The sequence below is a fragment of the Anser cygnoides genome, chromosome Z (assembly GCF_040182565.1).
Source record: "Anser cygnoides isolate HZ-2024a breed goose chromosome Z, Taihu_goose_T2T_genome, whole genome shotgun sequence".
NCBI lineage: Eukaryota > Metazoa > Chordata > Aves > Anseriformes > Anatidae > Anser > Anser cygnoides.
In genome coordinates, this window is record NC_089912.1 from 41,677,198 (window position 1) to 41,692,582 (window position 15,385).

The 15,385-nt window shown below is 44.3% G+C and overlaps 1 protein-coding gene across 1 annotated transcript; it reads right to left on the reverse strand.

Moving 5' to 3' along the window:
• Positions 1-9,663: 9,663 nt before the first annotated feature.
• Positions 9,664-15,122, reverse strand: CTSL (cathepsin L). Its single transcript, XM_048080545.2, has 8 exons — positions 14,970-15,122; positions 14,346-14,481; positions 13,861-13,983; positions 13,624-13,779; positions 13,057-13,281; positions 11,330-11,498; positions 10,890-11,007; positions 9,664-10,076 (listed from the first exon to the last, which is right to left on the reverse strand). Exons 2-8 carry the CDS (start codon positions 14,469-14,471, stop codon positions 9,977-9,979), a joined length of 1,017 nt encoding a protein of 338 aa, XP_047936502.2. The 5' UTR covers positions 14,472-14,481; positions 14,970-15,122; the 3' UTR covers positions 9,664-9,976.
• Between the last annotated feature and the right edge of the window lie 263 nt (positions 15,123-15,385).

A 15,385-nucleotide genomic window follows, 5' to 3' on the forward strand; every position in this document is an offset into this window, starting at 1 on the left:
GTCATCACCTGGACATTTATTTGACTGTCTTGTCTTAACCAATTCCTGCCCCATCTGCTCATTTCCACCCCTGCTCCACTTCCCCAGCTATACTTGGACAAGACTTAAGAACTTAAGAACTCACCATGAACTATATTAGTACATGGACAGGAGTTAAAAATACTCCTGCCAAGAAACCGCAGTGGCTATTGCGAAGCTTACAACTATGTTCTATTATTCATAAAGCCACAGGTTGAATAAAGGCAGGCATAAATTTATACAGAATGGGTATTAGCTCATAGGCATTGTTATCACAGGGGTTATGGATGTGATTTCAGTACTGCTTCAGGTATCAAAGCACTCTTTCTACAGGTGTTTATCTGGTACTCTTTAAAGTTGTAATAGTGACATCTGCCTAGGATCAGCAAGTACACCACGTACTTGTTTGTTCTGTTCTTTGTCATGTGCTTCCCGAATCTCTGCTTTCAACAGCAAAACAGGCAACACTTAAATCTCAGAGAATGAAGAGGAAGCTGGGAAGAGAAAAGGCTGGGAGGGTCTAGGTAATAGACAAGGCAACCTTACCATAGAAAATGTAATTGTACACTCTGACTGTGAAGCTAGTGCACTAGTTTTCTTTTCTGGCAAACAAAATATGTGCACACTGCATGTATATATTTATACTCATATATAGTCACTCACCCCCCCCCCCCCATCCCCATCTCAAACACAGGTAGTTGTTGGGTTCACCAGTTTATCAAGAAATTCTATCACATTTCTCAAACAGGAAACTTAAAACCAAGCATAGTTTGGGGCTCATGTAGGAAATAGCAACACCTGAACTGTATCAGAAAAGAGACCACTTGTAAGCCTGCCTTGTTTCCAAGGGGCCAGGAGAGAGTGCAGGGACTTGGTACTCCCCAGAGTAACCACAGGGTCTCTAACAACTGTTATTAGACACCTGCTGAAAGAAAGTTTGTGTTGTGGTGGGCACACACACTGTAGTGACTAAGATCTGTGTTTCTTTGTGGACAGTTACACCATTATATGAATAATGTGATGTTTCAGTGGCTTACAGTCAGCACAAACACACCGTAGATGCCCTTATTTCAGCATGGTTTCATAGCAGAATCTGTGTATAATCCCAGCTGGTAGCCTTTCCATGGCTTGTCTTTTTTTTTTTATCCCCCCCTCAGTATGCACCACAAGCACCTGTTGGCACAGGACCTAGTGCTGGGTAGCCGATCTTACAAACAATTGCAGTTCTGGTAGCTGTTGATGCTCAAACGATAAAGCTCACGGTTTGTGGGCTGCTGGGTGGCTGGTATGCAAAAAGAGATCAGTATCTTCTCCGAAAGGAGAATAATCTCATTTCAATTGGCAACCCATGCAAACCCCAAACACAGATTAAGCAAGCAGCAACTTTCTCTGGTGTGCACCGTGGTTTTTCTTCACCAGTGTCCCATCTGACCTACAGCACCCGCATGGTTCTCCTAAATATTTATACAGCTGCTGTCACATCTAGCATAACCCTGCCACTGGATGACCCCGTGGCAGGGCAAGGGGTTACCATGACCCAGAGCAGGGCAGGAGGGACCGGGAAGGAGCAGAGCACCACCGGGAGGCAGCGGGCATCGCTCCGGGCTGGAGTTAGCATCTCTCACTGCTGGATCTGGAGGCAGCCCTCCTCACACCGCCAGGACGGGGTTTAAAGTTTCCCTTCCCAGTGCAATACCCGTTCAGGACATTTCTTCAGAGCTATCTGGCACAAACCGCAGGATGCCTGTGGTACAGGGTCACTACCTACGAAGCCCTTGCATTACTAGGCCGCAACTTCCCCTCATGGTCAGCTGTCAGGATGTGGGAGGCATCCAGACAGCTGAGAGAATGAGAGACAGAATTTATTTTTTAAGAAGCTAGAAGCGATATTTAGTGATGTGAGAGGTGAGAAAGGGGACACACCACCAGCTGCCTTCAAAGCTGATGGAGAACTAGGGAACAGAGCAGCCACCAGTGCTGACCACTGCTCAAGGCAAAGACACTTTGCCTCCACTTACAGGAGCAGCTGATGCTTTATATTACACCTCAGGCTGGCACCAGCATGACACACAACCGAAAATCCACAAAAAATCAAATATACGAAGAAACAGAACCGCATTTAAATATTAGTTTACACATGTTCCATTATACCATTTTTTAACTTGGAGCATTTTTTTTTTTGGTACAAAATTATACATAAACCAACTCCAGCTTGATTCCCTGATACTTTTGGAGAAGGATGTGGAAAGCAAAGTATAGAAGTTGTGTTGTACCAAGTTGACAAACATGATTTTCTTAAAGCGCTGTTTTCCTACTCGCTGCCAAACCAAATTTGTATTTCCAATGTCAGGATGAATTTTCACCTATTTCAGAAGTAAAATGAAAGTGAACTACCTACATCTGGTCGTATCCAATAACAGAAGAAAACACAGCAACCCCCGCCACTAAAAAATGAGCAGTGGTTTTGCCAGTTACTTTGATTAGAAATTAAGTTAGCCTGAACAACCAGCCACAGAGGAGAACAGCAGGCCTTGTGACTGAAATCACAAGACCGGGGATTAGAAGGCAGGTTGGGGCTGGCAGGGTTCCCAGCAGGCTGCTGCCCCACAAACCCAGCGTGGCAGGGAGGTGGCTGCGGGCCTGCAGCAGGAGATCGCCGCTGCTCCAAGTCTCTAAGGGTACCAAACTATTCCCTGGTAGCAGCAAAATCTTCCCTGAGAAAGCAAGACAGCTGGCGTGGGGTTGCTCTTTGAAATACTGGATCAGATGCAGCTTTGAGCATTTACATCGAAAGTCTGTATTATTTTCTTTTGCTCTGCACAAAACATACGTGCCGGGAGTTCTGTTGCTTTCTAGTAAGTCCAAGTGATATTTCTGGCAAAATCAGGCAAGACTTTTTGTCATGTATAAAGTGGAAGCAGTATACCACAGGATGATTAAAAAGAACAAGAAAGAGCTCTTTGTTTAACTTAATTGCATTACCCAGGTTCATAGTGAGAAAAGGGTGATCAGTACATATGGAACAGAAGAGAGAGATAAACAAGAGGAAAGATGGTAAGATTGTTAACTCCTGCAAGACTTCAAAGGCAGAACTGCATATTTTCCAGAGATATCCAAGCTTTGAATGTGAGTAACACAAGAAGAAAAATTAACACAAAGACAGGGTCTTCATACAGACAGCTACTCAGAGGTACAGAAGCTCACATATTTTAAGGAGACAGTGCCTGCTGCTCCTTGTCATCATGGACACTGCTCAGAAACTCCATGCATTTCTACCAGAAAGAGGTTTTGTTCCTGCAAATACAGATTTTCTGATTTTTTTTTCTGATTCCAGAAAACATAAAGACCTCAGACCAAGCCTGGGTTTGGATTACGCGACTCCACTGAACTCAATACTTGATGGAACATGATAAATCATTTTTCCCTATGAGATCCATCCTGCAGAGTTGCTCCCACTCAGTGCAATGATTTGCCTCACGGTTTTGCAGGATCTTGGTCATCAGAGGCCGAGCGATTTTATGGAAGCAGCTTTTACAGTTCTGCTCACAGCTATCGATTAAGGGAGTTTGGGGAGCCCGCTGCAGGGGGTGTTGGCCACAAGAGCTAAGGACTCACTTGTCGATAAATGGAGTTTGGCCTGAACGCTGTTGTCAGCTGCCGTGCAGATCACCCGGTGAGTATTTTATCACTTCTGAAGAGAGGCCTCCCTGGAGGAGATAATTCGCCCTCTCATTACGCACTCAGCTGTGGGCTGTGCTGGGGCTGAACCTGCGGGCCAGCCTAATCCCAGCCCGGGGCACGAGGGTTCCCGAGGCCCTGTTGATCCAGCCCTGCGCTGTCAGCACATGCCCAGGAAAGGAAAGAGTCAGCTCGTCCCCACACCCAGCCAAACTGCAGCACTGCTCTCACCGTCACGTGCTCTAGAAGCGTAACTCTCAGACACAGACGTGCCCGGCGCTCGCGGGGTGACGCGCTGTGTTTTGCCCTTCTGGTGGTCTGGCTTCCTGTTTTGTCCCTAAATGGGAAAATTTCTCCCTCTTTCAACAACCTGGCATGATTTATTACTCCAGCATGGGGAGAGGAAAAGGAGACTGACTGCTCAAATGAGAAGAAAGCAGGGGAGATACGTGGAAGAGAAAGGGCCAGGCAGACAAAAGATCTTAAATTTAAACCTAGTAAAAGAAAAAAAGAAAACTTGGATGTTTACTTTTGGCTCTTCTGAAGTTATGCTCGGAAAAAAAGCCAAATGAGGACACCAGCATTCTCTCACATGTACATGCACAGCTGCTAATCAGCTACACAACCTCTGGCAGGCGGCTTCATCGCTCTCGGCCTTTTGCCTCTCCCACCCTTCAGCTGTGTGTCAGTTTAGATTAAAACCTTGGTGGGAAGAGAGATTTTCTTGCTTTTTGGTTTACAGGACAACCAGCAAAATGGGACTACAGTTTGTTCAAATACCTGGAGATACTGCAATTGAAATAACATTTCATAATGATTCCTAATGGGCTTCCAATGACCACAGGCTTCCTTCTGAAATTCACTGTTATAATATGAGGGAGATGTGATCAAACCTTGCAACAGCGCAGGTCCTCTCCGCTTCTTCCTGTGACAATCAAATTACAGCAGAAGGGCAGCAGTATTTGTTTTCAAACATTGCACGAAGGCATTTAACTTCTATATAAACACAAACAGAAGTTTCTTTCAACTACAAGAGTTTTATTATAAAAGTCTCCAAAAGCCAATGCAATTTCATATAACAGCTGATGTTTTCAGTATGTATTTCCTATTAAAAAATAAAAGCCTCAAAACAACCAACCAACCAACAACAACAAAAAAAAACCTGTCAGCCAGTGCTTCGTGCTTGAATGGAGGAAAGCAAACTGCAATGTTAGTAAACATGGCTGAACAGAAGGAACGTTAAAAGGGCTGTTGAGAAAAAACTTGCATTCACATTTCTTGCATTGCTGTGATATTATGGCAAAAGATTTTGGTAGGCAATTGGACATAAGCATACCTAGCAAAACTAGACACCTATGTATGCAGCAATAAACTATTCAAAGAGCCGCATGGGCAGACACTTCTGGGATTTTCCATGACTTATCAGACTCACACATTGATATATTACAGAGAGAAGCAGCAGCATTCCTTCATAAGTTTGAAAAAACACCTACGACTCAGCTGCTTTGAAGCCACTTTTATTTCACTTGACTTTTGGATTTTAAGCAAAACCAAATGTGTTCCAAGAAATATACTACAGCCTAATGACCAGCTGCAAGGAGTTCTCGACATCTCATCTCAGCATGAAGTTCCCAGACACGCTAAGCTGCTTTGAGGATCTAACCCAGGATGTATTTTAAACATGGTTATATCACTGCATGCATGCTATGCAGGAAGCTTTCATTAGTAGCTGAAAGAAATCAACTTAATCATTAAAATCAGAACTTAGAATAGTTCCACTGCAGTTCCTGAGACTGCAACTGATGGTAGACACGTAAAATACTAGCCGCAACAGCTTCAGAGGGCCAAAGTGTATCAGACATCATTAAGCATATGGACAACTTTTACCAGGCTGGAAAACACACTCTTCCTTGCTCAGATCTCAGCCTAACCACAGCCTTTCCTCTGAGGCCCTCACAAAGCCAGCCTCCCCAGGAAACATCTTCTGACTGTGGCTGGGGAAGGCAACAGCTCACTCTTTGACTTTGCTCCATCTTTAAACACTTCTTCCCAAGTGAGAAAGGCTGCAGAGGGTGAGGAGGCAGGAATCAGAGCTGCAGCACCACATCTGACAACACGCTTGTGTTTTTAAGACATCTGCTTCCCAGCATCACTCTACTGGGAAAGGTTTCACTGAGAAGTATGTTTTGGGTCTCCTGGAGGAGGTGAGAATTGTAAGTGAACAAAACAAAGAAGCAGCACTTTAAAAAGAAGGCGGTATGTGATTTATTTAAATGTCTGCCTTCATGGTTTCTTTGGCCCTTGACTCAGAAAGATTGGTGGCATCTCTTCAACAGACACTAGCATGGTGAAAACAAGAATTACTGTAGAAATCAAGTTTCAAGACCACACAAAACAAAGTTATTCAAATTAGCATGAAAAAAAGGAAGTAAAAGTACTGTCATGTTCCCTGTGAACACAAGTGAAGATGCATCCTCCGAGGCCCCTAAAATAACAAAATTAACCCATCCATGGATCTCCAACAAGCGGCCAACACTTCTCCTCCCTAAAGGTTGTGTTCCTAGTCTGTATTCAGAGGAGACTCATTGAAGGTTATCTAGGTTCAATTTTGTGAATAAAACCGTTGGGAAGTGAATTTTGTGTCTGATTATTTCCTTCCTTCCACATGCTTTATGTACCCCTTCACTTACCTGAAATGTGACTCATGATTTCAACTTTCAACAGAGGGAGATGAAAAATATTTTGTTATCACAGTCCTTCAAAATATTTTGAAAATTGCTTTCCTGCATGAATTGGTTAGGGCGTTAATAGGCTTATTTAATTAACACTATGAATGTTTGGAAATGGATTAAACATTAGCAAAAATTAAAACCAACACATATTAAAGATAAATGAAGCTCCATTTTGCTTAGCATTCACAGATAGGATGAGAAAATGACTGTTTTTAAAGAGAAAAGGAATAGCTTCCCGCATGACAGTTAATTTCACATTGGAATTCAAAGAATGACCACTTCATATATAAGTGGAATAATTTCTTTTCATGGCTCTCCTTGCTTCAGGAGTCTTTCTGTTTATAATCCTATCACCAGCTACAAAGAAATACAGTCATTGACATGACTGGAGAAACTGTTATTCTTACAAGACATTTAGAACAGGCCCAGTCTCCGAAGCAGCAGCACACAGAAACCCAATGCAAAACCTTGTTTCTTCCTAAGTATAACTAAAACAGTTCATGTGCACAACAAGATGAAAGCAAGCAACAATTGCAGAGCTTAATCACTGTATATAATGGCATGCCACCAAGCAGATAACATAGTGCCCAAATCACATATTTAGATGTGAGTGAATATAAGACCCCATTAGCAACATCAGTAACTCTAATTTAGATAGGACCTAAATAGGACAGTCTAGGCAGAGCATTTTATTACTAAGATGTGCACATTAGGATCTTTTAAAATAATACATCTTGTGGTAAATGTAACTATTGCTATCAGAAGGAATATAAAACCAAAGAAAATCCTCAAAAAGTCTTGGAAACAAATATATAGGAACATAGTCACACAGAGCTTTAATTACCCACAGTCTTCTGGAAACAACTCAGAAGCTTTGTGTGTGCATACGTATCAGGTACATTTGTTTTGTCTTTAGAAAGGAACAATTCTGAAGAGATACAACACTTTCCCCAACAGGGTACATACCCATTGACTACTTTATAATAATGCTTTTAGAGAAAACAGAACAAAAATCTTCAGAAGATAGAGCAAATGGAATAGAATCACCAAAAATGGATTTAGAGCAAGTATTGAAGAATAACGGGTTTTAAATTTCTACCAGTGTGCTTAAATGCAACTTACAAAAAGTTTAATGTTTAGTGTCATGTAAGGCAACCTTGGGTGAAGCTGTTACTTAAGATGATTGTGTAAATATTAGTTATCTGCACGACCCGATTTACCTGATCCCCTTCTCAATTATTCCCCTCAGAAGAGAGGACATTCAGCCAACACAGTCAGCAAGTTTTAATGCATACAGATAGCTGTATTATCACATTTTATTTCTAAAAAAGTCACAGGGTGTTGCCTCTTTTGTAAGCTATGTTCCCATTCATGTGCCTACATCCTTAGAAAGTTATTTCCTTTTCATTTCCTATCTGTTCATAAACAATATCATGTTTTCCCAGCAACTTTTAGTAACCTTGGCCTTTGGAACCAAATACCTTTCTTCACTGCCCATTTTTTTGCAGCAGTTCAAGTACTAGCAGGCTTCATTTTGGGTATCACCGGATATTTTGTCTTCTTATTTGCACAACGATAGAAAACCAGTAACACCTTACAACCCACCTTACAAATTGCTGGGAGAGACAGGTTTCTGTCCACTCCCAGTTCTGGGGTAGCAAGAATGAAAATCACCTAGTGCGTATGGAGCTTACACAGTCACTTCCCTGGCAGCAGTTTGATCTTGCCTCCCAAACACACAGACCACTGACATTTCCTTCTAAACTTAATCCTTATGGGGACCACCAGTTGATTTCCTTCTTCCTTTGTTTCCTCCATAGCTCCCACCAAGCAGCGTGGATGCTCTCCATAACAGGCATAGCAAGTCAGCCTAATAGCTCCGTTCTAACCGGTATTTCTGCTCTGTGGCTTGCTAGGTAGCCACTGGGCTATGGGAGGCTCTTCCTTTTAAAAAAATTGTTTGCAGGGAGATTCAGATTGAAAGAATTCATCTTTAGGAAGTACATAGACACACTCACAGCCGAACAGTAGTTAAGCTTTGGTTATTCTAGATTTTCTGAAATTCTTTTTTTTTTCTTTCAAGAAGGGTTTAGGAACTGCTAGCTTCAGACTTATTGTCTCCACAGTAAGGAAATTCAGCTTCCATAACTTGTAGTTCAAGTGTTCCCTTGTGTGCGTGGCTATCAGACTCAGGAGAAATACTGTACATGAAAATCTATGGCTTCATAAACCACAAACCTGTGCTGGCTGTGCCAGTACCCTTCCCCTCCTGCCTAAATACAACAGGGGGTAAGTCAACACCCAAAATCCAAGGCAAGACTTCCCCCAGCAGATGATTTTGGTATTGCTAATTTATCTTGTCAGTACAGGAACTACCAGTACCCAACACATATCTAAACAACGCTATCTAACAACAGCTGGTAGCCATGTTTCAACATCACATATTTGCACCGGGAAGAAACCCTCTGAGGGGAGGTACAGGGCATAATTTAAGTCACAGTGCCATCAAGCATACCCAAGGTCTAAATAGGAGTGGCTAACTCCAGTTTCCACAGGACAAGAGTTATTCCCTTCCCTGCAACCCCTTTCCCTAACTGAAGCTGTGCTAGAGGTAGGAGAAAAAAAAAAATAGTGAACACACCACAAGCCAGCAACAAGCTCTCTCTTTGAGCAGGGTGTTTGCTTTGAGTCTTCTTGCTGTACCCTGTAATGCTCCGGAGACCACTGCCCTAGACGAGCCAGTGTGGTACTTCAGGGCAGGGTGAGAAAACACTGGGGCTAGAACTTGCTTAGCTGCAATACCATAACCAGATGCCACATGCAGGACATGAAAATACTCAAGATCTTTGCTATAAAGTATTGAAAGCCACAGAGACAGTATTGCCCCTAGGTCACAGGACTGAACCACCATTCACTCACAATCAAATTGCAGGAGAGCAAGCAGTTTCAAGGAATGAGGATCAAAGTTTTCAGTCACTTTTTTACTTTTTTTAGTAAAAGGTTTTTTACTTTTTAGTAAAAAGTTTTTACTAAAAAAGCTTTTTACTTTTTTAGTACTTTTTTTCTGCTGTCCCTTGCAAATTCGCATCACAAATACTACATTCCATTTTATAACTGCTTTTAGCCATTCCCAAACAGTTACAAAAATGCAACTGATGAAAAGATAGACTTCCATTATGATTAAGGATGCCTAACAGATGAGATCCAAGTGGAAAAAACAGACCAAAAAGCCAAGTCACCTGTACACACTAGCTTAAGTGTTTATTTAAAAAGTAAACTGTTGGGCACATTGAAATTACAAAAAAAGAAAAATACATAAAAGAATCTATTAGATTAAGCAGTTGAAAGGCAGCAATATTACACGCTGTTTACATACCAACATATACATTAATTTAAAACAAGTGGCATGTCACCAACATGTAAAACAGACTTCAAAAGTTAAAAAAATCAAGTTGACTTTTTGAAGAATATGAGTCTACCACATGTGAACATGGGTTTGGTCATTCAGTTTTAAATCCCCTTTTGCACTGAAATGTTCAGTCTTCAAATTATACAAGTGGATAACTAGCAGCTGTTGCTATTCCACAGTGGTTCTTCCTGTCTTTGGCCATGTAGATATATCCTTTGTCACCCCACTTCTCACCCCAGCTGAAAATCAGAAGTAAAAGGTTTATTTTCATATCCCGAAAGACTTATTTATCATTCTCCCCCTGCCCTCCCAAAGTGTTTATACTGAAAACTGCTGCCTTCTGCCTTCAGGTAAAATTGAAAAAGCTGGAACAAAATTGCTTTCCAGAAAAAAAAAAAAGCATGTTACAGAAGAATCACCCCAAGCTCACAGAAACAGTGCAGCTGTCCTCTTGCTGCGTGGAGAACTCAAGAGTGCAAACCTGGATTACAGGTACTTGAAGCTCAGACACTGCTCCCAGACAACTATAAGGGAGGACAAAGACTGCAAGCAGCATGAGGGCGGTGCCCCAGTAATATGGAGAGCATGAGACAAGCTCATGTGACGTGCCCTTCAGCATTAATATGTTGTTTTCCCTCCAGACTAGGAGGGTAACTCCATTTTTAAAGTTCAAATGTTAACCTATTTCACACAAGCGAGCAGTCCCACTGCTTCTGAAATTCCATTACCTCTGCCACTGACACAACCTGTTTTTCCTCCTGCTCCCCATGCAACTCCAACATCTACTAGCTCTATGAGCTGCTCCAGTACCAAGCTCTCTCAAATTAACTAAAAATGCAGAAGAATGAGATTACTGCTTGGGACTTGCTGTTAAGACAGCCAGCAGCCTGAGCTGGCTTTTTAACTTTTGCCATGCAGTGCCCTGAGAACAATCTCCAGACTTTCTCTATGCAGATTTCAACTGTTGTTGCTTCCCCCTTATCCCAAGAGAGGACCTACTCTCCCTCCTCTGCCACCCCCAAAAACCACCAGGCACAAAGAAAAAATCTTACCTGTTCTTCACAATCCAGTATTTCTTCCCATCTACATCTTCACCCTCAAAACCATAACCTACAACGAGAACGCCATGGTCCAAGTCTTCACTGCTACAGTCTGGTTCATAGTAGATACCTGAGGGGGTGTAAGTTCACATGTAAGCAAGCTCTCCCCTGCAGGAAACCCTTCTTCCCCACCAGGATAGTTGTGTTTCAAACTGTGTTGCACAGCTTCTTGAGATAGTCAGAACGGAGTGACAAGTGAAATGTATCACTGGGAGAAACTACGGACAAGTACAAACATACGCAAGAGAAGTACCAAGTGTGGGAACCTGGACTAGAATTAAAAGGACTCTTGATTGTGTCCTACATCAGTTTTCTCTGCTCATTAAACTGAGGGTAATGAATAATAAGTATTCAAAAAGTTCTCTGCATGCAAATTGCTAACAAATTCCCACCTGATTGATAGAACTGGAATGAAGAGTGGCCTGCATCAATAGCAACGGACACTGGACCCACAGCTGCTACTGCTTTCATGAGAGCTCTTTCATGTCCTTGGGGGATGTCAACAAAGCCAGTGTCATTAGCAGCATTGTACTCTGCCTTGTAGCGACAGTCTTCATCATCCTGAATAAAAAAAAGTCATAGTTATTACATAGTTCTCTAGTTTACACACAGGTGAACACAGGAACTACCAGACATTCCAGAAATCCACTGCCTTGAAAGCAAAAGACTGAAAAGGATCTGGTTGTTCCAGCAGTGCTCTGAAAGGAGATGACCAGAAGGAAAACAGAGAAGCTGCTTCTGAGTTTCTCAAAGATACAGAAAAAGTAAAATGCAAAGGGCAGTAGGGCCCATAAGGAAAGCTTTACTGGGATGCAGAGGACCATCACATCCTGGAACACTGCATTCTTTGGTAGGCAGGACAAATCTCTTTTCAGAGAGGATGAAGCCCAGAATGCATTAATAGGCAATGGAAGAGAGCCAAGTATTCATTAATTACAAAGCAGTCCAGAAACTGCTCATTGAGCAAGCACTTAAATCCACAATTTTAGTCTGTCAGAGTTTGGAAAACCGTACAGAATGACTTGGAAGTTACTCAATATTATACGGACTTACAGCACTCCTGTATTTTGGGCTGCTTCGCCTTTTTTTTTTTTTAAACACACACAGACTGAACCCGTGTGTACCACAGGCACTTACTTCAGAAGAGAGGCTTAATTTGCAAGTTTGGGCATTTGACATCAGAATAAAAGAGTTTGTGTCCCTGCTCTACCTGTGTGATAAGTTAGAACTCTCTAGAGCTCTTTAGTTGCCTCTCCAACTAAAGGAACATGGACACATGCCTCAGATATTTACTTTTTGTACTCAGCAAGTTAAGCACTTCCTACAATCAACTGGAATCTCTGGAAGACCCAAGTTTGCCAAAAGGCAGTTACAAGGATACAGGTATACAGGAGTTCAAATCCAATGGCTTCTGTGTTATTCAGAGTGAATGGCATTGCTACTGCACATTCAGTCAACAAAAAACCGCAAGGCAAGACACTCTCTAGGGAGCACTACTCCAAGTGTTTTGTAAAAGCCCAAAGCTTAGACTCACATGACACCATTTATTACTGCTCTTTGGTCCTCTCATGCCTGTTGAGCTTTTGGTAGATCATTAGAGGTGTTTTAGAAGTCTGCACATTATCTGCATTTATGCACATGCAGTCCAGAAGTAGAACATAAGGCACTGCCAACAACCACCTAAGACTCGCACCGGCTCAAGAATTACTTGGTCTACAGGTAGCAATCCTGTAATAGCTTAGTTATGAGAAGTAGAATCGCACCCCTAAGATTAAGCAGCAGTTTTGACAGGAGCCAGGTCTTGGTTTTGTGTGTCAACCAAGATAAAGCGTAACATCTGATAGGAGGGCAGCAACGAGTGGGAGGAATAAAATTATTTGCTCTAGTTCTTCCAACTGGTCTGGTAAGATTGTGACCTCAAAGAACAATGTAGTATGTGATTCCGACTGAACCTGGGGCTAACAGACATTCTAGTTTTCTTTGGGAAGATGCAAGAGGAAAAGCAGATGCACTGATGGCTACTTAAGCACCTTCCTTTCTAGGGATGAGTTTCCCAACACATACAGTTTGTTCATACAAAAGATGCAACACATGCAGCAAGTTCAGCCATTACATTTACCTTCGCAGTGTATGGGTAGGATTCCTCTGAATCAATTCCCCCATTATCCTGCACATACTGGAAAGCCTGGTCCATGAGACCACCATTGCAACCTTGATTTCCTTCAGGGCGGGAGCAGTCCACCAGATTCTGTTCACTCAGTGAAACAAGCTTGCCAGTTTTTCTGAAGTGCTGTCCTTCGAGAGCTCCTGTAGTGCTGAAAGCCCAGCAAGAGCCACACTGACCCTGAAGCAAGAAGTGAAATCACAAGTTACAACTTTGACGGATTAGGCAATTACAGTTCCCATGTCACCAATCTAAACTTAAAAAAAGGCAAAAGCCGCAAGTCCAACTTCTGTTTCAAGCTCTCACTACGTTCAAGCAAAGACATTAAATGTCAGTTCTTAGACATTTAGTACAGAAGGACACCTAAACAGTTCCCAGTTCCAACGGGGTACAGAAATTTTACTGAGATGAAGCTCAATTCAGTGTGCTTGCACTAGACTTCACAAGTCAACAGCATTTCTCCTGTAGGGAAATGAAGGCAGCATTCAGAAAACTGGTTAAAAATCAACCATCATAGAATACCTGGTCTTTAACTGGAGTTACATATCCTTTCTCTCTCCAGTCTACAGACCGTGGTGCTTCAAGGAAGCTGGGCTCAAGAAACTGGGATCCTCTGTACTTCCTTCCTGACTTCTTGTGTATATAGCCATTCATCAGCTGTCTGAACTCCTCAGTCGTCTGAAGAAAATTCAAGATATGCAGTCACCACCTATTACACACTGTTGTTTAAGAGTGGATGTTTGATATCTCAGTACATACCATGTCACCAAACTGATTCATTCCCAACTTGTAGCTGTGTTTTCCTAATGAGTGATCCAGATTATGGAGTTCAATCATTTTCAGATTCTTCTCCCACACCACTCTTCTCCAGCTTTCCTCTCTCTGAGGGACAAGAAAACAACGTATTTCAAGGAGAAGGTTCAAACAGAATTTCACTTAAGTGACAGCTTTCTTTCTTATGTCCTGTATACTCAGGCAAACGTAGACTCCTCCAGCGAAGAGCTGGAACGCTGTTTCAGAGATGGTCATTTCACCACCCTCACACTAAAAGAGGACAGTATAGCTGGGTGTTTATGTAAGTGAAGCAAAAGGACCTACGAAGAGGGGGATTATCTTTCACAAATGCAGACCGTAGCCAGTATTAAAACAAAGCAGTCATGACTCAGCTGATGGGGCCCGGCTGAGTGTGCTCAGTGTTTGCTGAGCTGAACACACATCCCAGCGGCTGTCCGCCAGGCACTCACCTCATGATAGTCCTTACTGTGCCATGACTTCCACAGCTGCCAGTGGCCATCCAAGTCGCGATCTATTCTCGGCGCACCGAAGGCCAGCCCCAAGCACAGGGACAGCAGGGCGAGACACACATACATGTTGGCAAACCTACCGGGAATTAAGCAACACCGGTCGGACAAAAACAACACGCACACGGGACCTGTTTTGCTTCACAGCCTCTACTGCCGAGATACGAGGCTGGGAAAGGATGTGCTGGCCGACCACTGACTCTCCTCCTTTATAAACAGGCGGGGATAAACAAGATGAGCGCGGAGCCCGGTGCCGAGCCCTTCCACGCAGGGTCCCGGGGGCCGGCCGGGCTGCACACCCCGGGCCCGGGAGCGGTCTCGGCGGCGGGGCCCTTCCGTTCCTTTCCCTTCCCTTCCCTTCCTTCCCTCCCTTCCCAGCCTTCCCTTTCCCTCCCAGCCCCGCCGGGCGGTCCCCGGGAGCCTGCGGAATGGCGGCTCCGTGCCGCGGGCCCGCCCCGCCGCGGGATGGGAGCGGGGCCATGCGGGACCCCCGCCGCTCGCAGCGCCGCCTCCGGGGCTCCCCCTCTCCCCCCCTCTCCTTCCCTTCCTCCCTCCGTCCCCGCTCACCTCGCTCGGCCCCGGCGCTTCCCTCCCCAGCTCCCGGCCCAGCAGTACCCAGCGGGGGGCGGCCCCGCGGCCCCTCTTATAACCGCCGAGGCCGTGCCCGCCCCGCCGCCACGATTGGAGGCCGGGCCAAGACGGGCCGGGCCGGGCCGGGCCGCTCAGCTCCGCACCGCCCGGCGGGGCAGGGGCAGAGACCGAGGGGCCGAGCCGGCGCCTTGAGGGGGGGCTCCGGGTAGGATCAGGGCGACCCCGCGGCTCACATGCTGGGCCTGCCGCGGAGGCTCAGCTCGGGCTGCCCGAGGCGAAGCGGGCGGCACGGCTTCGTCTGCTCGCCCTGTGTCCCCGGGTGGGTGACCGACCCTGCCCCGGGCAGGTCCCGCGTGGGGAGGCTGCTCCTAGGGCTCCTGAAGTGCCTTTTC

Excerpts from the sequence above, each read along its gene's own strand:
- CTSL (XM_048080545.2), bottom strand. The coding sequence starts at position 14,471 with ATGTATGTGTGTCTCGCCCTGCTGTCCCTGTGCTTGGGGCTGGCCTTC. Across the intron at positions 13,780-13,860 it reads TGAATCAGTTTGGTGACATG|ACGACTGAGGAGTTCAGACA; the intron begins GTATGTACTGAG and ends AATTTTCTTCAG. Across the intron at positions 11,499-13,056 it reads CCTACCCATACACTGCGAAG|GATGATGAAGACTGTCGCTA; the intron begins GTAAATGTAATG and ends TTTTTTATTCAG.